Below are 25,523 nucleotides of genomic sequence, written 5' to 3' on the forward strand. Positions count from 1 at the left end.
GCGTCAAGTATGTCTTGCTGCTGTTGGGAACACACGTCGAAAAGCTCAAGAAGTCTGTCGACTGTTTGGCCAGTCACTGGGAAAGCCGCTGCTAATCAGAGAAGAGGAAATGAAAGAGTGGGAAGGCCAAATAGACAGTCACCCATCCAACTCCTCAGACACACTCACTGTGCAGCAGAGAATCCAAAGTGCCACTATTTATGCTTCTTCAAAAGTATTTGCTATTTTTGAGATAAAGGGAAGAGAAAAGAGGAAAAACAAGCTTATCTAGACACATGTTAAAGGATTTTTCTTATTTGTCTCTGACAAATCGTGGAATAAATATATGTACTTTAAAGTACAAATTTATTCAGTTTTTCAGACCTGCATCTTCCTCTATAAATGATCAGGAAAAACTAATTATAACATTAGTTGTCCGACCCCTTCCCCCTCAAAAAAATAAGACCAGATTGTTCTCAGAACTACCTGGAGACACACAAATAGTTTTATCATGGTTTTTCAAACAAATTGAAGGTGGACACCCCAAGCTACACTGAAATCATTGGCAGTTTCCATGAGAGGAGAGGAAGGCTCAAAGGCTTTATACATACTTCATGCCATCACTAGTATTCCTCCCCTTTCTACACCCTTATTTACAGTGGGTAGAGTTGGGTAGGACACCAGTAGGAAGCTCATATATACAGCTTTTTTGTATGCTAAAGTAAAAAGGCCTCCAGCACATTTATTTTCTCTCTTACACCTGGAGAAAGACTGATTAAATATCAGGTTCCTTAGATACTAATTTGTGTCCTAAGAGTTGGTCTAAACATACTAAGCAAAGATAAGTAGCTCAGTGTACACTCCTTCAAAAAAGTAGATATTCACATTACAGATTTACTTACTGCAAATATCCACAAGAACTTGTTAACATTTAGTCCCAGTTGGCCTCCATCTAGATCAGTGCCCTTCAACTAGTGTGAATATATTACTTTTGAAGAAACACTGCATGCTAGACTATTTAGCTTGCACAAAAAGCTAAAATATTTGATGTGCAGAATGTTTGGTGCTGCAAGTTGCAATGCAGCTATATTTAAAGCTTTCATCCCAAGCTAGTGAGAACTAAATTATTCATTGTCCTCAGTTCACAATATTCTGATTATATATATAGACAGAGAGAAAATGTTTTACTTTAGTAACCTCAACATAATGCATCACTGAATATGTAATGGAACTGAAATAAGCTATTAACATACACATCAAAATAAGCCATTAACATATGTTTCATATAGAGTTCAATTTTATTTCTTTAATGAAATAATTTACAAATCAGTTTTACCCTAGTTTCCATTTGTCCCAGTTTAAAAAAGGAATGCACTGTGCAGTTGTACATCACATGCACAATTTACATATAATGTTAAATACTTCAGTCATGAGGGTAGATTTTTCTCAACCATGCTTGCATAATGTATTTAGATCCATCGTATCTACTGAAGTAAGCTGTCAGATCAGGATTGTGTATCTGCAGAAAGAATTTTACAAATTGATTGGTAACACCAACATTACTGAAAAAGGCTTGGTGGTTTAACTGTACTGTAGCTATTAAGATTAATTTAAAAAAAGACTCTTGAATAGCTGTTAGTAATTGTTTCTGTGGCACAAACTCGTGAAGTTAAAACTGAGAAAAGCATGTACAAGTACACTGTATATATTTTAGTTTTTCAAGAGGTCAAAGCACTTTGACAAATAAGCCTCACTTCGGTCAGGTAGTTAGAGATAAGAAGACTAAGTGATTTGTCCAAATTGGACTAAGTCAGTGAAATCCAGGAATAAAGCCCATCTTTTGCAACAGCCTATTCACAACAGACACCAAATTGATATTTTAGAAAATCCCAAGGTCAAACAACTGGACCCTAGAAAGATGAAAGTAGGAGCACCTAAATAAGATTATTAGCATTCTATACCGACTTAAGATATATATACAAAAAGTATAGCAAAATCATTCCATTTGCACCTGTACAATTTATGTAACATTTGCGTATCTGCTTTTCCTATGACCTTTCTCTACCATTGCAGAATGTTTACCTATTTAGTCTATACTGAGTAGGTCAAAAACCTTTTTGATTACAAAAGGGTAATAAACAATTTAAAATTAAAAAAGACTTCACTCTTACAAACAAAGATACTACCTCTAATCCTGTAATAATTGTTATCTCCTCCTCAGGAATGTAAACTGTAGTCTTGCCAAAGCTGTTGGCTTGGTTAATAAGAATTCGGTAGTGAGGAGTATCTCTTAGACCCTGTAAAAGAACAAATAAAAATAAGCCACAAGAAAGTATTCACATGAACATGTTACACTTCAGGAATATTTTCCTTAGACACAGACAAAGTCCTATCCCCCTAACATCTTAAATCAAAATTTAAGAAAAAATAAAGAGTCCTATAACAAGTTAGCCTTCTGGAAATATTCGACCTTTTACACAGGCAAACTGCTTTTATTTTGTGGCAAGTTTCATCACCATTAACTTCTGTTTTACATTTATATAGTTATACATTTCTTATTAAAAACTATATGATAAAACCCTCCTTGGCATAGCTGAAGCACTTCTGAAAAGTCAAGATCACAAAGGACAAGATCCTCAGACTTTGATTAGTCCCGTCTGCGCCACCTCAAGTGGAGAAAAGGGGACTTAGAACTTCTAGGGAAAGAGAAATTTCTTACCCGACAATTTTCTGTTACCAGCTTCTCTCCAAATTCATTACTAATGGGCTACTGCCCCCCACCTATGCAATTCGGAGACAGTCCAGTGCGGTTGTTGGAAGCTTCAGGACTAAGCTCCGTCCTTCAGCTTGGGCCACCAAACGAGTTCTACAGTTGTAACAACGCTCCAGCAACCCATTATTAGCATTAAGACAACTTGAGATAATGTATTAAATTAACCTTAAGACAAGTCTCACTTCAGAGAAAATTTTCAATTTAAATTCTGGTCATTTACCAGACTGTCAGGGTGGGTTAAATTTTAACAGAAAAATTATCTGGTAAGAAATTTCTCATTCTGTTGCACAGTTTTTCTCCTCATTTATTACTAATAAGACGCAGAGAACAGTGAATCACAGAAGTTGGGGGATGAAGGAAAGGATAACCAGAGTTAATTATAGTAGAACAACAGGCAGGAATGAAAATCCCTATCCCTCCCTCCATGTAGTGTTTTATAAACTAAGGACAAGTTTCAGAGTAACAGCCGTGTTAGTCTGTATTCACAAAAAGAAAAGGAGTATTTGTGGCACCTTAGAGACTAACCAATTTATTTGAGCTGTAGCTCACGAAAGCTTATGCTCAAATAAATTGGTTAATCTCTAAGGTGCCACAAATACTCCTTTTCTTTTTGATAAACTAAGGAGTTATGTGGGAACCAGCCCAGTAGCACGTAGCCATGTTGCTACAGTGCTTGGTTGGTAAGGTTCCAACTAAATGTCCTGGAGAAACTTTTGTCTAGCTGAGACCACTAGCACTTGGTGATTATTATATTTGTATTACAATAGCATCTAGAGGTCCTGGCCCCATTGTGCTGGGCACTGCACAAACAGAGACAGTCCTTGCCCCAAAAGAGCTTTCTCAGTGATATGTTCTAGAAATTATTTTGGGGAAGTTCTGTGGTCTGTGTTATACAGGACATCAGATATGAGATGATCACAGTAGTCCCTTCTGGCCTTGGAATCTGTGAATCTATGTTTCCCCTTGCATCAGAAACATACATTTGACCAGATCAATGAATGAAATATCTTGTTTGAGTTCTATATGGCTACCAAACTGTAGCAGAGGTTAATGGAAAATCTATGATGAAAACTTCTATTTTGGTGCCCAGGCTGTTAACTGTAGGTGTTCCTGGTCTAAGTCCTTGCTTCAAGCGATCTAGTGTTTTCTGCAGACACAATGTGGGATTCTTAGATATCTAGCAAGTCCAAAATGCCTTCTGGGCTAATGAAGGACTAGGAAGAGGACTTCAACTCTTCCTTTCCCTTCTTTCTATACCCTTTATATGGACCATCTGGAAAGGTAGCAGATTATTTTCTGTCCATTGCCACAGAGAAACTTTGACCTCTGGTTACTCCCTGGTTTTGGAAAGGTTATAAACTCATGCCTCAGTCAAAAGCCAACCTCTAATGGCAGGTAAAAGGAGACTTCCTCTGTGAGTCCTGTAATTGAGGGGTTTCTTTCACCTTCTGCTGATACAGTTGATACTGGCCACTGTCAGACAGGACACTGGATTTGATGGAGCACTGGTTCAGTCCTATATAGCCATGTTTGTGGGGTGCTTTTTAAAAAAGAAAACAACAAAAAACCACACACATCCTGATAGAGATGTCAAAACCAACTAAAAGAGATTTTGGAAGTTTGTCTTCCAAGTATGAAAATGTCAACTGAAAATTGGTTTTTCAACATGGTTGTACCTATCCACAAAGGGACATTTGGGTGTGATCTGAGAATGACACCTAATTACACAATGCCATCCACAGCCTCAGAAACAACTCTGACTTCATAATCAAAAAGGCCGACATCATCATGAATAGGTCGGAATATGAACAAGAGCCTGCTAGGCATCTCTCCAACACCACTTTCTACAAGCCATTACCCTCTGATCCCACTGAGGGTTACCAAAAGAAACTACAGCATTTGCTCAAGAAACTCCCTGAAAAAGCACAAGAACAAATCCGCACAGACACACCCCTGGAACCCCGACCTGAGGTATTCTATCTGCTACCCAAGATCCGGAAATCCTGGATGCCCCATCATCTCAGGTATTGGCACCCTGACAGCAGGATTGTCTGGCTGTGTAGACTCCCTCCTCAGGCCCTACGCTACCAGCACTCCCAGCTATCTTGAGACACCACTGACTTCCTGAGGAAACTACAATCCATCGGTGATCTTCCTGAAAACACCATCCTGGCCACTATGGATGTAGAAGCCCTCTACACCAACATTCCACACAAAGATGGACTACAAGCCGTCAGGAACAGTATCCCCGATAATGTCACGGCAAACCTGGTGGCTGAACTTTGTGACTTTGTCCTCACCCATAACTATTTCACATTTGGGGACAATGTATACCTTCAAATCAGCGGCACTGCTATGGGTACCCACATGGCCCCACAGTATGCCAACATTTTTATGGCTGACTTAGAACAACGCTTCCTCAGCTCTCATCGCCTAATGCCCCTACCCTACTTGTGCTACATGGATGACATCTTCCTCATCTGGACCCATGGAAAAGAAGCCCTTGAGGAATTCCACCATGATTTCAACAATTTCCATCCCACCATCAACCTCAGCCTGGAGCAGTCCACACAAGAGATCCACTTCCTGGACACTATGGTGCTAATAAGCAATGGTCACATAAAAACCATCCTATACCGGAAACCTACTGACCGCTATACTTACCAACATGCCTCCAGCTTTCATCCAGACCACACCACACGATCCGTTTTCTACAGCCAAGCTCTACGATACAACCGCATTTGCTCCAACCCCTCAGACAGAGACAAACACCTACAAGATCTCTATCAAGCATTCTTACAACTACATACCCGCCTGCTGAAGTGAAGAAACAGAATGACAGAGCCAGAAGAGTACCCAGAAGTCACCTACTACAGGACAGGCCCAACAAAGAAAATAACAGAATGCCACTAGCCATCACCTTCAGCCCCCAACTAAAATCTCTCCAACGCATCATCAAGGATCTACAACCTATCTTGAAGGACGACCCATCACTCTCACAGATCGTGGGAGACAGGCCAGTCCTTGCTTACAGACAGCCCCCCAACCTAAAGCAAACACCAGCAACCACACACCACACAACAGAACCACTAACCCAGGAACCTATCCTTGCAACAAAGCCCGTTGCCAACTGTGTCCACATATCTATTCAGGGGACACCATCATAGGGCCTAATCACATCAGCCACACTATCAGAGGCTCGTTCACCTGCACATCTACCAATGTGATATATGCCATCATGTGCCAGCAGTGCCCCTCTGCCATGTACATTTGTCAAACTGGACAGTCTCTACGTAAAAGAATAAATGGACACAAATCAGATGTCAAGAATTATAACATTCAAAAACCAGTTCAAGAACACATCAATCTCTCTGGTCACTCAATTACAGACCTAAAAGTTGCAATTCTTCAACAAAAAACCTTCAAAAACAGACTCCAATGAGAGACTGCTGAATTGGAATTAATTTGCAAAAGGTCCCCCCCACTCTCCTGCTGGTAATAGCTCACCTTAAGTGATCACTTTCGTTATAGTGTGTATGGTAACACCCATTGTTTCATGTTCTCTGTGTATATAAATCTCCCCACTGTATTTTCCACTGAATGCATCCGATGAAGTGAGCTGTAGCTCATGAAAGCTTATGCTCAAATAAATTTGTTAGTCTCTAAGGTGCCACAAGTACTCCTTTTCTTTTTGCGAATACAGACTAACACGGCTGCTACTCTGAAATCTGTCCTCAGAAGGAAATTTCTGCAAGTTCATTCTGAGAAACCCACTCAGGATTAAGCTGATGCATGGCACCAACAATCCTAACCATTAGAAATAATTGGCTACTGATGACTCCTTAGGAAATGATTAATGCAATGAAGTTTTGGGTCTTCTCAAATCTTTACCATTATGGTAAAATTACAGCCACATCCACGTCTGTTTTCACTGTTGGGTGAGCAATTCTCTGCATTGGTAGCAAAGTCTTTTCTTTATTTTGAAGAACTGGTAGCTATGAATCCTTTCCAGCAGCAGTCCAGTTATGAATGGGTCTATTTCTCTGGACAGAGTACTGATTGATTGGCATGTTTATGCCTGGGTATAGGTGCGTAACATGCAACCTATTCCTTGCTGTGATTATTACTAGCCACTTAAGACTCTGGGTGTAGAAGGTGGGTCTGAAGGAAGAGTCTTTTGTACAAGAATTGTGAGCTTTTGCACACAAATACTCTTTTTCTCTTTGTCATGCTGAGGATTTTGTTGGTTTGGAGGAAAATCTATATAGGTTTCTTTGGGAGCTTCTGCTCCAGATTTTTCCTTCCTTCTTGGATACCCTTGATGTTGGCAGCAACCAAGAGATTGTTGTGCTGGCTTTGATAGTGAGGGTTGTGGCCTCTCTACAGTCTCAGCTACTAATTTATTTAAGGTTTCCTCCAATAGTGCCTCATCTGTAAGTCTGAATGCACAAAATATCAGTTTAGGATGAGTGATGGCTATTTATGGGTGAAACATAGCTTTTGTATAACCACCAAGTTAGAATTCATTTCCAGGATGGGCAGGGATGGTGTCCCTATCCTCTATTGCTAGAAGCTGGGAATGGGCAACAGGGGATGGATCACTTCATAACCTATTCTGTTCATTCCCTCTAAAGCACCTGGCATTGGCCACTGCAGAAGACAGGATACTGGGCTAGATGGACGTTTGGTTTGACCCACTATGACCATTCTTATGTTCTTAACCTGAAACATCTCACTCCAATCAAGGATCAGACCCCTAGATAAATCACTTGTTTGCCATTAAATTGGCTTTCCTTACTAAATATATGAAAAATGTTTGGTATATGTGAGGCTTTGAAATTACTGGGCAGTCTGTCATCACTCTTATGGTCTATGGGGTCTTTTGGAAAGAAGTACCCATCTGAAGTTTTCACTGTGTCTTTCACTGGTGGCACTACTGCCGCACCAACCATAGGCTCCCAACATTTCTGAAATTTCTTTGTATTTATATTAATGTTTTAGTTTAATATTTGGTTTAATTAGATGTCCTCATTTTCATCTTAAGATACTCTCAAAAGAAGCATCAATAGAAAACAACATCTCTAATAATGCTTAAAAGGGAAGCTATTTTATTAATATTAATGAGTTTGCAAGCCCCTGCCATTCTGTTCTGAGAAAGTCTTGTAGGTTGCTTTGGGGGTTTGTTGTTGCTGTTGGTGTTTGGTTTTGTTGGTGGGGCTTTTTTGTTTGGTTTTGTTGTTTTGATGTTTTTTGTACATAATGTACGAGTGGTACTTCTTCCCCTGGCTGTTTACAGGGCGAAGGTAGTATGCTATTCATCTTGGCATAGGGCCCACACAACAGAAGAGGAGTACTGGTAAACCTACTGGATTGTGGAAGTAACTGGCTGGATGTTCCTGGAAGCCTGAAAGGCTGCCAACCTGCTCCTACAGGCTTAATTAGCACCCAATTAAGTATTACAGGAGCAATTTAGTACCACTCAGGGCTTTACTCAGTAAATCTGAATTATTTTGAACATGGGAAGGGATTTCTCATGTACGCCTCTGTAATCCCATGAATGTGCACCTTTGTGGGGTGTAGAATCCTCATGTGCTTGTGTTCTGGTTACAGACTGCCTGAAGTGCTCCTACAGCTTTAATGTGGAGCCACCTTGTGGAGCTGGGGAGGGGTGGAAAGAGAGATCCCTTTCCCTGGCAGAGCAGGTGTTTATGGTGATGATCAGAAGACACAACTCCCATTCCACTGCTGCCTCAAATCTCAGTCCCTTTCCCTGCCACAGTGAGGGTCCTTGGGCTGAAAGCCACTGGTACAATTTGCATTAACTGCATCCTGAGGCAGGGCTGCACAGGGCGAGGTTTCTCTGCAGAGTGGAGGACAGACATGGAGCATGATACAGAGCACTCAGAGACTTGATGTAGGAGAAAAACACCAGCAAACACTCCCTCCAGGGGAGAAGGCAAAAGAAGGGCTAGACACCTGATTTTCACCCCACTTGTTCATTAAAAATACTAATTACTGCCTTGCAAAGGACACACTCACTTTTGCTCTTCTGAAACCTGAAGTCTTTGGGATTTGCAGAATTTACATGAGTGTCATGAGAATCCCCTGACTCTCAATGGGAGGAACGGGAAAGGGAAATATACAGAAGCTCTACTTCTTTCCCCAGGGAGCTGAGGCCCCATGTCAATGTGTGGGTGGGGCAGGGAGAAGACTACTTAGATCCTTTCAGGAAGTTTTCCCTTCCAACCCTAGGTCTGTTGTGGGACTTACTCCCTGAGCAAGCCCAATAGCTTTCTCCTCATCCTTAGACTCTCTCCCTGAAATCTCAGTAACTCTGGACTGAACTTTTCTGTGTTGGAGTTGTGGCTCCTCAAGGCAGGGTGGGGACCCAACATACCAGTCCGCCTCTGAGCCCCATACCCTGGCAGTGTGAGGGTCAGCTAGCTGGGAACAGGCAGGGCATAATTCACCCTCTGTAGAGTCTGTAAATGCTGCCTCACATAGGGAACCCCACTTAGAATTCAGACAGGTGTTTGCAGGACAGCTCATATCAGGCCTGAGAAAGGGCAGAGTCTGGCAGGGAGGCGCCGCCACATTGGCAGATCCAGGTGGTTGAAACCACTACACTGCTATTTACCTGGTCTTGGGTGAGAAGTAGGGGGAGGAAGATTACAAGTTGCAACTGCACAAAAACAAAAATAAAAGGCCAGGCAAAATGGCTGGGAGAAACTGAACCACCAACTTTTTGCAACACTAAAGAGAGAAAATCTGGTGGTCTGAGCTGCAGGGTGGAGCTTAGTCCTGGAGTCTCCAGCAACAACACTGAACAGCTTCTGAATTCCACAGGTGGGATCATTAACCCATTAGTAAAAAATGGGAGAAGCTGTGCAACAAAAGCATATGATGGCACAACTTTGCACCACCAGCTCCCTCCTTCACAGGGTGTCAAAGGAAGGGACAAGGCAAGAACACACTATTTTCCTCCAGTGATTGTGGTTCCAGTCCTGGGCATACATTTAGAGCATCCAGCTCAGCTCCCAGCAAGCCCATGCTCAGCGAGGCAGAAAGGTGGGCTATTTGTATTATCTTAGTATCTAGGAATTCCAGTCATGAACCAGGGCCCCATTGCACTAGCTTGTCCTTGCCCCAAAGACCTTACAATCTAAGTATAAGATGAGACAATAGACAGGTACAGACCGGAAGTACAAGAAACAATGAGATGGTATTGGTCAACATGATAGGCTGCTGGTGCATTAATACACACCTAATCCTTGTCAAGTTTTTGTAGACATCATCGCAAAAGAGAGTTTTAAGGAGATTTTTAAGGATGATGATGAGGTAGCTTTGTGGATGTCTACAGTGAGGTCCTCCCAAGTGTGAAGGGCAGCACAGAAGAAATCATGAAGGTGCATATTTGAAAGTTAACAAGTGGGAAATGGAGGATGGCATCATAGGTTGATTGTAGGCAGAAGTCAACATCTTGATAGTGAATGAGAAATGATAGGTTATGAAGGACCTTAAAAATGAAGACAAGTAGCTATGTTTGATGCAACAGAAAAGGAGAGGCAGAGAAGGGATTAAGAGAGAGGTGATGTGGTCAAAAGGGCAGGCTAGGAGAACGATCTTTGCTGCAGCATTCTAAATGGATATGAGTGGGACAAGATTGCATTTGTCAAAGCTAGAGAAAAGGATGTTGCAGCACTGTGAAAGGAAAGGTCATATATTTGATATGTTATGCAGAAAGAACCTGCAAGGTTTAGACAGATGTAGCCTTGATGTGTGGACCTACAGAGGTCTGAGTCAGATGATGCCCAGTTTATGGGACTGGGTGACAAGCAGACTGGGGGTGTTTTCCATAATGATTGAGAAAGGGGAGGTAGTGGGGAGGATTGGCGGGTAAGATTGGCAGCTCTGTTTTAGCCATGTTGAGCTTGAGTTGACAGCTAGACATCCATAAAGGAGATGTCCGAGACAGGCAAAGTTTTAATTTGGACAGAAAGACAGGTCTGGAGTAGAGAGGTAGATCTGTGAGTCATCAGCACTAAAAAAATTTGTTTACAGATGACATTACCCAGAGATGAAGTGTAGAGGGAGAAGACCAGGGGACCAAGGTTTCTGGAAAAAGAGAGCCCTGTAGATCCCACTCCCTCCCGAAAGTTGGAAGGAGAATGAGGATACTGAAAAAGTGATCAGAGAAACGAAAGGAGAATGAGAGTTACAGAAACCAGGGGAGGACAAGGTTTCAAGATAAACAGTACGGCTTACCATGTTGAAAGCAGCTGGCAGGCCAAGGAGAATGAGGAAGGAGTACTCATTCCTAGCCAAAGCTCAGAAGAGGCCGTAAAAGACTTTGTGTGAGTGATTTCAGTGGAGTGCCAGAGGCAGTAGCCAGATTGGAGAGGGTCTAGGATAGACTTGGAAGATAGGAACTCCAGACAGTGCATTCAGTGATCTTAGAGATGAAAGCTAGAAGGGGAATTGGCAGTAGTAGGCCTAGGTGTGTGTTTTCGGAGTGTGCGAGACTTGTGCATGCTTGTATTGTGAGAAGAAAGAGACAGAGGAAAGTGGAGCTTAAGGAGAAAAGTAAGGAAGGAGATGAGAGTGGGTATGAGAGAGATCAGGAAATGAGATGGGGCAAGTGGAGGAGAGCAGCTGAGAAATGACTGCATCTGTGACAGGGGAGATGGAGCAGAAGGTTGTAGGAGGGGAAGGGGAAAGAGAAGGCAAGTCAAGCGGAGGAGGAAAGTCACATAATATTTTCAGTTTTCTCTTGGAGGAAAATGGCATGATACTGTGCGGAAAGAGCCATGGAGGGTATAAGGAGCGTGGCAAATAGACCGCTGGGATTACAGACATGGAATTTAATTAAGTTGGAGAAGTAGAGTTGTTTAGCATGGAAGAACTGAGAGAGGAGAGAATAAATTTGCTGGGGAGAAAGTCTGGTCACAGGATTTGAGCCAGAGATGCTCCACATAAGAGAGCAGAGGCGGAGGAAGTGAATGTTGAGGGTGACCCATGGCTGGGAGTTGGCAGGGTGGACCTTGTGCTGGAAGAGAGGGGCAAAAGAGTTGAGGAAAAGAAGAATGAAGCATGAAGAAAATCAACAACGAAATCAATGGAAGAAAAGGAAGAGAGCAGAATAAGTCAACACTGATGGACTGGAAGTCATGGAAAGGCCGAGTGACAAGGCGAGGGGTAGGGACTGCTGGGAAATATTGAAAGAGACCCAAGTGATAGTTGGAGAGAGAGCAGTGCTTTGTGAAGACCAAATCAAGTGAATTACCCTTTTGATGAGCAGGAAAGTCGAACCAGGGCTGCAGATCAAATGAAAAGATGAGAGCAAGAAGACATGTGGCTAGGGGTCGAATGGTTGTCAACGTGGAAGTTGATATCACTGAGGATGAGTGTGGATGACTGCGAAGAGAGGAAGAGCAAGTGACAGGAGTCGCAAGCAGAAAGGAAGGCTGAGGAGGAGGAGTTGGGGGAACTGTAGATAACAGCAGCATGGAAGGAGAGAAGAGTTGGATGCTGTGCTTTCAAAAGCGGGAAGGGGGAGAGGTTAGAAATGGCAGGAAAGGGAGGGGAAAAGCCCATTAGCACCACCATGGTCTGATCTAGGGTGGGGAGTATGACAGGAGAGGTCTCCATAAGAGAGGGCAGCTGCAGAGGCAGTGTCAGATGAAGGGATCCAGATCTCTGCAAGAGCCAAGAACTGGAGGGAGTCAGATACAAAGAACTAGAGATGGAGTGGGTGTTCCAGAGACGGCAAGAAAAAGTGGAAGGAGGGGATGGTGTGAGGTTAAGAATAGTGGCACGAGAAGGGCAGAGCTGATGGCAGAGGTGGAGAAGGTGGGATGGAAAGGAGGGTTAGGATTGGGGCAAATGTTACCCAGAGGTAAGGAGGATGTGGGACTTAGATTGGGGGTGGGGGTGGAAAGAGAGGAACAGGTAGAAATGGTAGGAACTATAAAGGGTTAAGGGTAACCTGAAAGAGGATATGGAACCTGAGGAGGAAAGGAGGATGACAGATACTGTGAGGCAGAAGAGGGGTATGGTGAAAGCCAGGGTCAGTGGCAGGTGGACAAGATTGCAATTAAAATAAAAATAGGTCTGAAAGTACGCTCTCTGCCTGGTGCCAAGTCCCTGCTCTCTGGGCAAAGTGTTATGGGCAAAGCTTCCCAATTACAGTGCTCTTTGGTGTAAAATCATCTTTGTCTCCCTGCCACCTGAGCTTTGCAGAATGTGAGCTCAGTGCAGCTGAACATCAAACTCACAGATTACATAGTGTTGCACTATTACAGCAACACTATCAACTTAAATTTGACCTCCCATTTCAGAATATACCAGAAGACTCAGGCTATATAAAAATTTGAATAGAAATGTTTCACAATATTAAGAATTCCAACAAAAAATTTTGAAACCCAAACAGTGTAGCACTTAAAATAAAACTGAATAAACACAGTTATCTATGCTTGGACAATGAAGTCAGTTTCAGAGTAGCTGTAAGCAGTGATAGGTAAACTGGATTGGAAAAATTCTCAGTTAGTCAGTTCTAATAATCAGTAACACAAGGAAATAGGTCACAACATGTTAAGTTTACACTGTTCCTTTAAATACACTCCTGTGTATTAAAGAAAGGAATTGTAATTCATTAGTGTGTCATGACATCCCTAACTGTTGAAGTTTAAACAATCAATACTGCTGCAGCATGCTCTGTTCTGGTGGCAGACAAAGAAGAGCAGAGGGACGGATATCATTTGTGCAGATCATGGAAACAAGATTCAGTATATCAAATTTGGAATAAATGTGTGAATTATGTGGTTGAGCTATATTTCCACTTCTGCAATCAGAGTTCCATAATTCAATTATTTGTTTATTTTTGTGGTCTCGGTAAGTAAGTTTAAAATATACCAAATCTCCCAAAAGACTCATTTATTCCTCTTTTTGTTGTGAAATACCAGGTTAAAAGTGAAAGCTAGAAAATAGTGAGAATTTTTCTGAACATCAGCATCTTAAAGAATTCTGAGCAACCCTATTTCCTCATGTTCCACGGGTACAGACTGCCCAGATAAGTCTAGGCTGATATAAGAAAGGTTTTCATCACCAGAAAAGTTTAGCTACTTGTTTGGCTATGACACTCAAGACAGCCAGCCTTATCCCATATCAAGAGTTGTGGTGCTTTCCTAAAAAAGCTAGCAAGTAATTCTGTTCTTGTCTTCTACTCCCCTTTCCACACCCAGGACCACTTTTCCCCTTACCCCCAACCTCAAACAAAAAGCAGCACAGAACCAGCATGTCTCTGCACCACAGTGTACTGCTGGAGGAAGTTAGACATAACAAATATGGTTATTAACAACACAAAACTATTTCTATTTAACATTTGATTGTTTCACAGCCTGAAAACCACTGCTCTTGACAAAAGAGTGGGGTACGTCCAAAGATACAATATTCTGGGTGTTCTCCCTTCTTCCTGCACCCCCTCCTTTTTTTTTTTTTTTTTTTTGATAAAGTGATCCATTACAAAAATAAACTTTGTGCCAGTTCTAGAAGAAGTGTCAAACATCCTTATGATGTTGTGACCTCTAGTACTAATATTCAGATCCATACTCCGATGTGTGAATTTTCAGTAGTTTTCTTTTACCTCATTTTAAATCCCTTGGTTTTTACTGAAGTCAGCCGTTATACATTCTTAGTTACTCTTTCACAGTTATGCTGTTTGATTTAAAAATATTCCCCCCCACACACACTTCAAAAAAAAAAGTTAATTAGAAAAGCATCAACAAATTACTAGGGTTTAAAACTGACAAGTAACAACTTACATAATGGTTTTCATCAGTAGATCTCAAAGTGCTTTACGAAGGACATTGATATATGGAAACTGAGGCAAAGAGTAATTGGCCTAGGTTAGTAATAGCAGAGATAGAACTAGAACTCAGGTCCTCTAGAGTCCTAGTCAAGTACTTGATCCTCCAGGCCATATTACTTGTACTAGGAAAGCAGATTTATGTAGCTTGAGTATGTAACGTCAAGATTACGTCGTTACTCTTAATGAAAAAAAAGAGTAGTTATGCAATCAAAGAACCATAGGGTTTAGAAGGGACTACAAGGGTCAACTAGTTTAACGCCCTGCCAAGATGCAGGATTTATTGGATCTAAGTCATCCAAGACAGATGGCTATCCAGCCCCCTTTTGAAAATCTCCAGTGAAGGAGCTTTCACAACCTCCCGAGGCAGTCTGTTCCATTGTCCCACTGTTCCTACAGTTAGGAAGTTTTTCCTGAGATTTAATCTAAATCTGCTATGCTGTAGTTTGAACCCATTGCCTCTTGTCCTGCCCTCTGTGGCAAGAGAGAACAACTTTTCTCCATCTTTTTTATGGCACCCTTTCAAGTATCTGAAGACTACTATCATGTCCCCCCCCAATCGCCTCTTTTCCAAATTAAACATACCTAGTTCCTTCAGCCTTTGCTTGTATGGCTTGCATTCCATCCATCTGATCATCTTTGTTGCTTGCCTCTGGATTCTTTCCAGTTTCTCACATCCTTTCTATACATTGGTGACCTACTCCAGCTGAGGCCTAACCAACGCCTAGTAGAGCAGTACTATCCCCTTCCATGACTTGCATGCTATGCCTCTGTTAATGCAACCTAAAATTGCATTATTATTTTTTTGTAACAGCATCACGTTACTGACTCATGTTGAGGTTGTGATCCACCGCAACTCCCAGATCCTTCTCAGCAGTGCTGCTGCCAAGCCAGTTATCCCATTCTGTATTTGTGCATTTGGTTTTTCTTCCCTAAGTGTAGCACCTTACATTTCTTTTTATTGAATTTCATTTCGTCATCTATAGCCCAGTTCTCCAATTTATCAAGATCCCTCTGAAATTTAGCTCTATCCTCCCAAGTGTTTGCAACTCCCCCGCCCCCAGCTTTGTGTCATCCGAAAATCTGATCAGTAAGCTTTCTGCTCCTAAATCCAGGTCATTAATAAAGATGTTAAACACCAGACCCAGAATAGATCCCTGTAGAACCCCACTTGAGATGTCCCTCCAATCTGACATCGTTCCATTAATAGTTATTATTTATTTGAGGTTGTTTAACCAATTACCTGTCCACTTAATGGTAGTTTGCCAAGTTATGCAGGCTTCCTTCCTCTAACAATTCAAATGAAATCAGGGAGAAATATGTGTTTCAAAACAGTCAGATATTGGAGAAGTATACGTTTGTTATGTTATGCTCTCCAAGCAGCTTTTAAAATTTGATTAATTCTATTGGAAAATACTGATGTTGGAGCCCAGTGGGTTTGCCATCTAATCTGTAGGGATTTTACAATGGATTTTCCTTTTCCATTCCATGATGGCATCAGCTGCTTTTGTGTTTCCCTTTCTTTTGCTATTTAGACATTACTCTGGCACTAGACCAATAGCTATCTAGGAAGTTCCTAAACATTCTACACATCTGATAGTAGGAACTACTAAGAGTTAGTCAGCCAGAATCCACTGTCTTGGACAACCATCTGCAATGGCTTTAGTCTTCCCTGACTTGCATAAATGTCCCAACCAGTGTTCATTTCTGGAATCTTGCTTAGAGACACTTTCATGGAGTAGAAAGTCACAGTATATAAAGAAGGGAGACTAGGAACAAGTTATCTGAATTATGTTGTATAAATATTAATAAAGCAAGAGTTAAATACTTTCAGACCTGTTTCTCTGGAGGATATTTGTGCTGCAGCCATTCTTCTGGAGCTCTAGCTTTTATGTCCCAGCCAACAATGACTCCTGAATAGCCAAATCTTCTGTGTACTATCACCTGTCCCACATTAAACTGAACAGATTCTGGCTTTGGACTGTGAATGTGAGTTGATTCTAGTGAAACAAGAAAACAGGTTTAGCAAGGAAAAAGTGTTTGATCCAGTACAATGGCAAACATTTAATAGACTTTACTGTGTTGGACATCCAGTGACAAGTAAACAGATTGGGCAATTAGATTACTTAATAAAGTAAAACTGGGAGTATGAAGGCTAACAGTCTTTAGTACAAACAAACAGATAGTTTGCTATTAAAACCAAACAGCATTTGTTAAGGATGTTATAATAATATTTCATAAAGCAGCATTCATTAAGGAAAATATTTTGGTACATGTATTCATTTATATTTTATGTTGTATCCTGCAATTAAATTAGTGGGATTTGGGAAATCATTAAGACAAAATAAACATGTTGACAACTACTTGTTTTCTTCAGTCTTAATTAATGCAATATTTTACAGTACTACAGAGAACTGGCTCTGACTCCATAGTTGAGGCTATATGAGTTTATCTATTTTGTGTTTAATTGTGACCCTTTACTTTTTAACTGAAAACAAACAAAGCTTCTTTCTGCCTGAAATTTTTTCCATTCAGTCTCTGTTCAGAGGTGATTTTTGAAGAAAATGAGAGCTATTTGAGTTTGAAGACTGATAAAAATGGTACCTTTTCTCTGTTTTATTTCAGTCATAAATCAAACAACTACGAGAATATCAAAGATGCTTTATACACCAGTGCTCCCTGAACAAGCACATATGAACACTTTTAGCAAAGCGTGAGAGATAGCCTCTGCTTGTTTGTCATTTAGGAGATAAGTCTAGCAACACATACATTCACACTCTGAAACTGTTCAAAAGGATTGAAGACTTCAGTCTTTTTTAGAAATGAAGTTTCCCCTACCTGCAAAATAAGCATGGATTTCTTCTTCATCTTCAACACCTTGAGTTCTCTTTTCTCCATAGTACCAATTCCTAAAACAATGAGTGTGATCAAACAAGTTTGTTAATGTCTGAATATTTGGATTGGATTTATAATAATCAGAAAACTGGATAAAGAGTTGTTTGAATAAGGTGATGTTGCAAAATGGTTGATACAAAATTCAATGCAGTTTGAAGCAAAGAATGACAGTCTTATTGCACATTGCAAAAGACAAAGTGATTTGTTCAAAGAGGGCAGGAGAGTATAAATATTATGCATTGGAAATCCACTTTGGACACTGTAATTCCACAGTTGCATGTTAGATCTCCCCATTATAAACACAGAAGACAAACAGGTATTCTATAGATGAGACGATATGATACAGAATTCCTTTGGAGTCACACTGTGGTGCATATTGTAAATTGTATGTGGAAACGTTTGAAGACATGTTGGTATGTGTATTACAAATAGTTGCCATACCCAGTGTTGTACTTTTGCAAATTAAGATGCAAGCTATCTAAAAATGCCAAATGGAGTTAAACCATTTTCTAGTCTAATAGTTCTCATCCTCTAAGTAAATAAGCACAAAAACTTTAAATCCTTAAAATTAAATGTGCTAAAACAAGAGCCCTTTGCCCCTTTTAAATATTTGAACAAAGAGTTCACCTTGACCAACACTAAGTTGAATGCCAAGTTACAGCTCAAACCAAAGATATACTGCTGAGTTGTAAAAGTTTATATAAACACAATAGGACAAGTTTTTGAACATACAAAGCATGGTTTAAAGGAACAATCAAAAACTGAATTCAATTAAAGCCCAGCTTTAGGGCTACAATGAATGCAACTTCCCTTTTATGCTAGATCTTAGTCATAGCCCAAGAAGGGTTGTGGCTTTCATTTAAATTTTAGGTTGGAGGATGGTATTTTAAAAAAAGAAGAGCTGGCTCCTTTTACTGTTGCTGCTGTCTGTTGAAAGGGAGAAGGACTAGGAAGTCAGAGACGTACTGCAATGCACACTTTGGTGGGGGCGCAGTGAGGTGGTTCAAATCTTTCTGCTGCCCTTGTCAGTGGTGTTGATAGGAATGCTCTATAAGCTAATGGCACCTTGTATGCAGCTTTTAACAAGTGGTGACAACAGATACCCCTTGGGATCTTTTCCCATGTATGTCAGTCAGCTCTCTGTCAATACCAAGTGCTTATCATTAGTTACAGCATCTCCTCTCCATATATCATTGCTAAGCCCCTCCCAGATCCTGCTTTGACAGGAAGTAGGAGCAAGTTCTACCAGATTCCTAGAAAATCTCCATCTGGATGAACTCTGTAAGGGCTTAAGGCAAACACTGAAGTGTAAGTGTTCTGATCTGCTTGGTGAAATTGCGTCCAGCATGGAAGGTTTGGGAAGTCCAGAAGTATTAGTTTTTAAAATACTAAGAACTGATCATTAAAAAAAGGTATTAAGAAGAGAAAGCCATTTTATGGGGGCTAAATAATCCTCAATGTGGTCCTTTTGGGACCGTGGGAGACCCTAGATATAGGGTGTCTGGAATCCTATACAAGGTCAGAGAAGGTTGGTGAGAAGTGGGGTCTTTGTGGACGTTTGCAGGCTGTGCAAAGAGCTCATTCCTCCTTAGACTGTTTCCCCTAGAAGCCTCCAGGGAGGCAAAGCTCTAATTCTGTGAATTTTCTAGGCCTCATGGGGTCTAAGTAGTGCTTTTTAGAACTCTGCGTAGACCCTTTATAAAGCCTTCATCAAAATACACGAGTTAAGAACTCTGCAGGGTTCCAAACAAACATGGACACCAGTTTTAATAACTAAATTCCCACAGTGGTCCCAAACTAATGAAAGGCACCAATCTTCACCAAGACATAAAAATGAAGTTTTTAGGCCAAGTCACTTTGAAATTATGATCCAGAAAAGATTATACAATATCCAAGCAGCAAGTTTCCCTCATTTTTACCCTTATATTGCCCAGGTGCTTTGCCTGATTTACCATCAAACCACATAGAAATATTATACCCAGCATAAGATGACCATGCACACTGAATTTTAGATGGATCCAACCTGATCCTGCAAACATTTATGCATGTGCTTAACTTCATGAACATGGATAATCCCATTGGCTTCACTCAGAGAGATTTAAATTAGAAGATTAATACAATCATTAAATTGATGTTGTGATTTATCTTCAGGCAACCCCAAGTTGAATGCTCAAACAAAGTATGCGCATAAAGGTCTTTATAAACAGAAATTATACCCCAAGACAGTCCTTCTCAAAAGGAGGAAATTTTCCATGGCAGATTTTTTCCTTGTCACTCTTATTTCACTTCTATAGCACACTCTTCAGTTAAAACAGGCCAAGAGATAGGGAAGCTGGAGTTAATCTTAGGATCAATGTAAAACTTACTACAACATAAATATGTAATGTCCTACCTTGTCTTTGGTATCCACAGCTTTAGATGATCTGTCCATGCATCCAGACTCAAGTAGGACTTTATAAAACTGTTCCAATAGCCAATTATCCTTTAGTAATAAAGATGGTTGTCACATGGTGTGAACATTTGATAGTATACTGTATAAAATTGCTTTACATAAAATTAACATACAAAAATTGCTTTTATATAATTAAAGAGAAAAGTCACTGACGGAACATTTATTTGATAAAGACTCTGTTCTCTAGACACATTGAGAAATAAGCAGATAATTTTTCAATGGTCACTTGCTCCAAAAACAACCTAATTTTTGAAGATGTCCATTTTTATGCCAAGATGCTTCCCGCCTTTACTCAGACTGTAGGAAATTGCCATTGGTGGTTCATCCTGTCCAGAGTCCTCTCTTCGAGGGTGGCCAGCACCAGATACTTCAGAGGAAGGCAAAGAAATGACAAAATGGACAATTATGGAATAACTTTCCTGTACACAGTTTCTTCTAAATCTCACAGTTAGTGGTTTTCTCATGCTATAAAATATAAGGGTGTGTTCTGTTCTCCTATCAATTTAAGACAGGGTATTCTCATTCATATAGACAGTCTAATCTGTTCAGTTCAACTAGGTTTTTGGCTTCAGTGATGTTTTGCAACAATATCATAGCCAACATAATAGTAAGATTTTAATATTTGAATTGCAAACAGGTTATGTATCACTTGTACAGATCTCTCTCTCTATGCTGCTCACCTTTAAAACATCAGTGGATACACAGATACCTGAAATTAGCATAGCCTTCTCTTTATATTTAGGATGAAAATATTTGTGGTGACTGTTTGTAAACAACAACTTTTTAAAATAAGTAATATTGTACTAATCACTATGTATTTCATTCTTTTCTGATTGCTGTTCTAAGTCATTATTCACACTCTACTACATTGATTTTTATTGCTAAGGCCAATGCACTAAATCATACTCCAAAAGGAAATACATTTGAATAGTAAGTTTCAACAAGACAAGGGAAAGTCAAAAATAATGTTATTGATCAAGCATTTCATTCGCACCTTTCAAAGAGATTAAACCCATAGTAGCACTTATTGGAATCTCCCGGGGCAGAAGCATATTGAGATATGGCCATGCTAACCATACACACAAGGTTTTATACGGAGAAAAACAAAGGCTATTATTCAAATGCCGTAGGACATCAAACTGCTTAATACATTCATATTAAAACACAAAAATGTATGAGATATGATCTGAATGGATTCTTCTAAGGATGGCAGGAGGGCATCCCCACCCCAAGCCTTGGGGACAAAAGTGTAATAAGGGAGGAGGGAGAGAGAAATCTAGCTTTGAATATATTAATGTAGTGGGGAGGAAAAGTGTTACAACCTTTGTGTCACTTGGAGGCGCTGAGCAGAGTCTGTTCCATACCACTGGGATATGAAATACTGTGCAGGAAGTGCAGATAGCAGCACACAAATCTGCAGAACTGTAGCTGTATTAATCTGAGGCATTCCAACAGTGAAACCTCTTCAGAGATGCTTCCCCTCTCTGTCATCAGCAAAGTTAAAAAAATAAATAAATACAAATCAGTGATTGCTAACATCACAGTTTAAATTCCATTCACTAGGTACTGTTGAGTCACAAGATATTTCACACCTTGGACTACACTTCAATTACACTCAAAGATTGTTACCTGCATGAGGTGGTGGCTCACAATGAAGTTTATTAATAAGGTGATCTAGCCTCATCACCCCAGGTAAATAAAAATTTAGTGAAGGGTCACATATGAATATATTCCTTTCCTCCTTTTGAGGGTGGGGTTTGAGATGAGAGAACAGCAGGTTATATCCTCTCATCCACTCTAGACTTGAAACAAGAACCTGATCTACAGTACCAACTAAGACAGAAATATACACTCTGCTTCCTGTACCACTGTCCAGGTTCCTTCCTCACTCTGAACTCTAGGGTACAGATGTGGGGACCTGCATGAAAGACCCCCTACGCTTATTCTTACCAGCTTAGGTTAAAAACTTCCCCAAGGTACACACTTTGCCTTGTCCTTGAACAGTATGCTGCCACCACCAAGCGTTTTAAACAAAGAACAGGGAAAGAGACCACTTGGAGACATCTTCCCTCAAAATATCCCCTCAAGCCCTACACCCCCTTTCCTGGGGAAGGCTTGATAATAATCCTCACGAATTGGTACAGGTGAACACAGACCCAAACCCTTGGATCTTAACAATGAAAAAGCAATCAGGTTCTTAAAAGAAGAATTTGAATTGAAGAAAAAAAAGTAAAAGAATCACCTCTGTAAAATCAGGATGGTAAATACCTTACAGGGTAATCAGATTCAAAACATAGAGAATCCCTCTAGGCAAAACCTTAAGTTACAAAAAGATACAAAAACAGGAATATACCTTCCCTCCAGCACAGTTTATTTTACCAGCCATTAAACAAAAGAAAATCTAACGGATTTTCTATCTAGATTATTTACTAATTTAACAGGAGTTGGAAAGCTTGCATTTCTGATCTGTTCCCGGCAAAAGCATCACACAGACAGACCAAACCCTTTGTTCCGCCCCCCCGCTCCAGATTTGAAAGTATCTTGTCCCCCCATTGGTCATTTTGGGTCAGGTGCCAGCGAGGTTACCTTAGCTTCTTAACCCTTTACAGGTGAAAGGGTCTTGCCTGTGGCCAGGAGGGATTTTATAGCACTGTATACAGAAAGGTGGTTACCCTTCCCTTTATATTTATGACAACCACCTTAAAGATAATTAAGTGAATTTAATGTTTGAGAGATGTGCTGCATGGACGGCCCTGAAAAACAGTCCTGTTTAGACACAACATTTCTGGCATGAACAGTGGAACTCTGGTCTTTAGTATTGCACGCCACCCACCTGTCTTAATGGTTTGCTGGAGAGGCCTTCTTTTAGGATGACATTGGAGTGTACACACATGGTAACTTGCCAAGATGGACATACAAGAATGCCAACTGTGAAGGTGTTTTTGTCATGGTCATATCAGTGCATTACACAGAGGACTGACACCATCAATTCATTTTAGAGACATTCCCCCTCCCTCTCCACAAATGCACTTTTGCTTTTGTAGGAAAAACCATAAGTCACTGACGGGAACATTTTTTCCCTAAAGACTGTACTTTATACATGGAGAATTAGTTTTTGGATGCTACCAGGCTGAGATGGATTTCACCTGGCAACCAACAAGCACCTGCACTATGTTTAAACATCTATCACAATTTTCTATATCAGAACTAGAACTTCCTTGCTGAGATTTTGGAAAGATTGCCTGAAAGATACCCAGTGTACAGGTTTACTTCTCCTACAGCTTCTTCCCTTCTTTTAAGCATCCCTTCTTCCCCTCAAGAGAGTCACTTTGATAACATGTACTCCATTTCTGTTTTATTATTCTCCTGTTCTGACTCTTCATGCCATACTGCCAGGCAAGTTATTATTTCCGTTGCTCCTATTCCAGTTCACACTATTTAAAGTATCCTTTTATTAAATATTTTAGCACTCATTTACTCTACTACGTTAACAATTTGGGAAGTTAGAATTGTGGAAATACCTGGCAAAAGACTGATTTATGACCCAAAAGATAAAAGCTGGAATTTCTGAAAATGTTTGTGGAGGGTTGGGGAACTCAACAGAAGCCCTGATAGCTGCACTGCTTTGTGCACTAGCCCACGGAAAAGACTCCGTTTCAGATATAAAATTGTTCACAAGTGAAACAGGAAGAACAGTCTCAGCCTAGTTCCCAGCAGATGTTCATACATCTTACCAGTAACCACAAAATTTGCCTGATTCATTAAATATAGACCAGCCTCTATTGTACAGAGGCCTAGGACCCTTAATTATGGGGATGTGATCATGTACAACAACTCAGGGTTATACCTGTATGAAAAGGAAATGGCTGCACTGATTCTTGAAGAAAATCAATTACACAGACAATCCACAGATGAAAAATAGAATGGAAACACATGCAGCTTGGTTAATAAGACTCTCACTCTCTCTTTTTTTAGTTTAGCAAAGACATATTTTACATATAAAAGATAGATTTGTTTAATTCTGCAGCAGAAGCCTTTAACATGCCAGTCAGATAGTTTGAGCCCCAAATGTAGGTAATTTAAAAGACAGTAGTAATCCACAAAACCTAACTGGATTCCCCCCCGATTTAAAGAGCTACTGAGGTTTTTAAAGGCTAACCCAGTATCCTCCTGCACCGATTGCGACTCAAACGCTGCATTGTGCTAAGGCGTGGAGCCAGACTAGTACTTTACCTTGGACAAAAAGAAAAACAAAGAGCACAAACGTTGAAAAGTATGCAGTCAAAAAAGGGAGCACATAGACGTCGAAAAGAGTAAATAGTTTAATTGTGGGGAAAAGATTTGTAGCCAAAACGACTCTGGAATAAAATCTTCCTTCCAAATCCCCACATTTAGAGTGGCGAGGGAAAGAGTCTCTCCCTGTTAACAAAGATGAGTTCAAAGCCCGAAAAATTATGGGGATGCTGCAGACCATCTGTAAATTCCCTGCTCGGAGATGCTGGGTGTTGCTGAAACTACTATCCACGTGCCACTGTGACCCCGCTCCACAATCTCAGCCAGCTGGCGGCCTCGGAGACTAACTAGAGAGAGGTCGACCCGCTAACCAGCTAACTGAGAGGCGCCGCTAGCTGGAGCGCGCTGGCCCCAAAGGGAGAGGCAGCTAATCCCGCCGGACAACTTCGGCTCCAGGCCTCCAGCGCCACCTGCGCGCCATTCACACCCAGCCCACGCCGCGCTCGCGGCCCAGATGCCCGGGGAGGAGGCAGCTTGACACGTCGCCTCCACCCCTTTGTCTCCCCAGCCCGCGCCGCCAGAGCTAGCCGGGACCCTCCCCCTCCCCGGAGCACGCGCGTCCCAGCCGGCCACTCCCGCCTCGCTGGCTCCGGGCGCCCTGGCACCTTCCCGGCCAACAGGTGCCAGAGCCCCTCGGCAGCCCCTCTCCGCAGCGGGGGCGTGTGGGGGACAGACCTGGCCACTGGCTCCGCCCTGGAGGCGCCCCCACTGACAGCCGCTATCGTGGCACAAACAGCCTGTGCCGGGAGCCCCGGCTACCTGGTGCGCCTCCGAGCCGGGGCTCCTCCCCTCCCCCGCGGCCCTTCCCGCCGCCGCCGCCGCCGCCAGGGGAGGGGCTGCACGCGAGAGACTCACGCGCCTGAAAGCGGCCGCAGGCTGCCGAGGTGCCTCGCTCGGCGGCGGGAAGGCTCCTCGCTTGAGGGGCCTGCCTGACGGGGGGCCGGGCTGCGTGTGCGGCACCGCAGGGAAAGAGAAGCGAAACCTCTGCAGGAGACGCCACCAGCCGTCTCAGCTGGGGACACGTGCAGGGGAGTTGACTCCCTCGTCAGCTCCCTTCCCCCCGGGCTGGATCCTTTCACCAGAGGGATAACAGTGAAATGTTTGAAAGGACCCTTCCCAGCTGAAATCGGGTCAGTGTGGAAAAAAAAAAAGAAAGTGTGATGGTTTCAGTGCCTAACTTTAATCCTGGTATTTTAATCAGAGTCCCCTTCTTCTGAAAATTAGTTATTACTAAACATGTACATTAAGGCATCAGCCTACATTATTCC

General features: G+C 41.5%; 2 protein-coding genes across 6 annotated transcripts in view; one reads left to right on the forward strand and one right to left on the reverse strand.

Annotated features, from left to right (window-relative positions):
* IRAK1BP1 (interleukin 1 receptor associated kinase 1 binding protein 1) overlaps window positions 1-2,798 on the forward strand; it is a 28,203-nt gene extending 25,405 nt beyond the window's left edge. The window contains exon 4 of the mRNA XM_037894356.2: window positions 1-2,798. Coding sequence (XP_037750284.1) covers window positions 1-271 — 271 coding nt within the window. The 3' untranslated portion in view covers window positions 272-2,798.
* Window positions 1,259-25,274, reverse strand: LOC114019506 (F-box only protein 21). 5 transcript variants are annotated; one of them, XM_043542553.1, is made up of 8 exons: window positions 24,931-25,011; window positions 22,796-22,890; window positions 21,285-21,446; window positions 19,903-19,992; window positions 17,454-17,524; window positions 16,452-16,615; window positions 2,166-2,276; window positions 1,259-1,498 (listed from the first exon to the last, which is right to left on the reverse strand). In XM_043542553.1, the coding sequence occupies exons 3-8, from the start codon at window positions 21,407-21,409 to the stop codon at window positions 1,403-1,405; spliced, it is 657 nt and encodes a 218-aa protein (XP_043398488.1). In that variant the 5' UTR covers window positions 21,410-21,446; window positions 22,796-22,890; window positions 24,931-25,011; the 3' UTR covers window positions 1,259-1,402. The 5 variants fall into 5 exon arrangements, with proteins under 5 accessions (XP_043398488.1, XP_037750286.1, XP_043398487.1 ...); XM_037894358.2 differs by lacking the exons at window positions 22,796-22,890; window positions 24,931-25,011 and adding an exon at window positions 25,111-25,274; XM_043542552.1 differs by lacking the exons at window positions 22,796-22,890; window positions 24,931-25,011 and adding an exon at window positions 25,115-25,270.
* Window positions 25,275-25,523: the final 249 nt, after the last annotated feature.

This window comes from Chelonia mydas, chromosome 3, assembly GCF_015237465.2.
Source record: "Chelonia mydas isolate rCheMyd1 chromosome 3, rCheMyd1.pri.v2, whole genome shotgun sequence".
Lineage (NCBI taxonomy): Eukaryota > Metazoa > Chordata > Testudines > Cheloniidae > Chelonia > Chelonia mydas.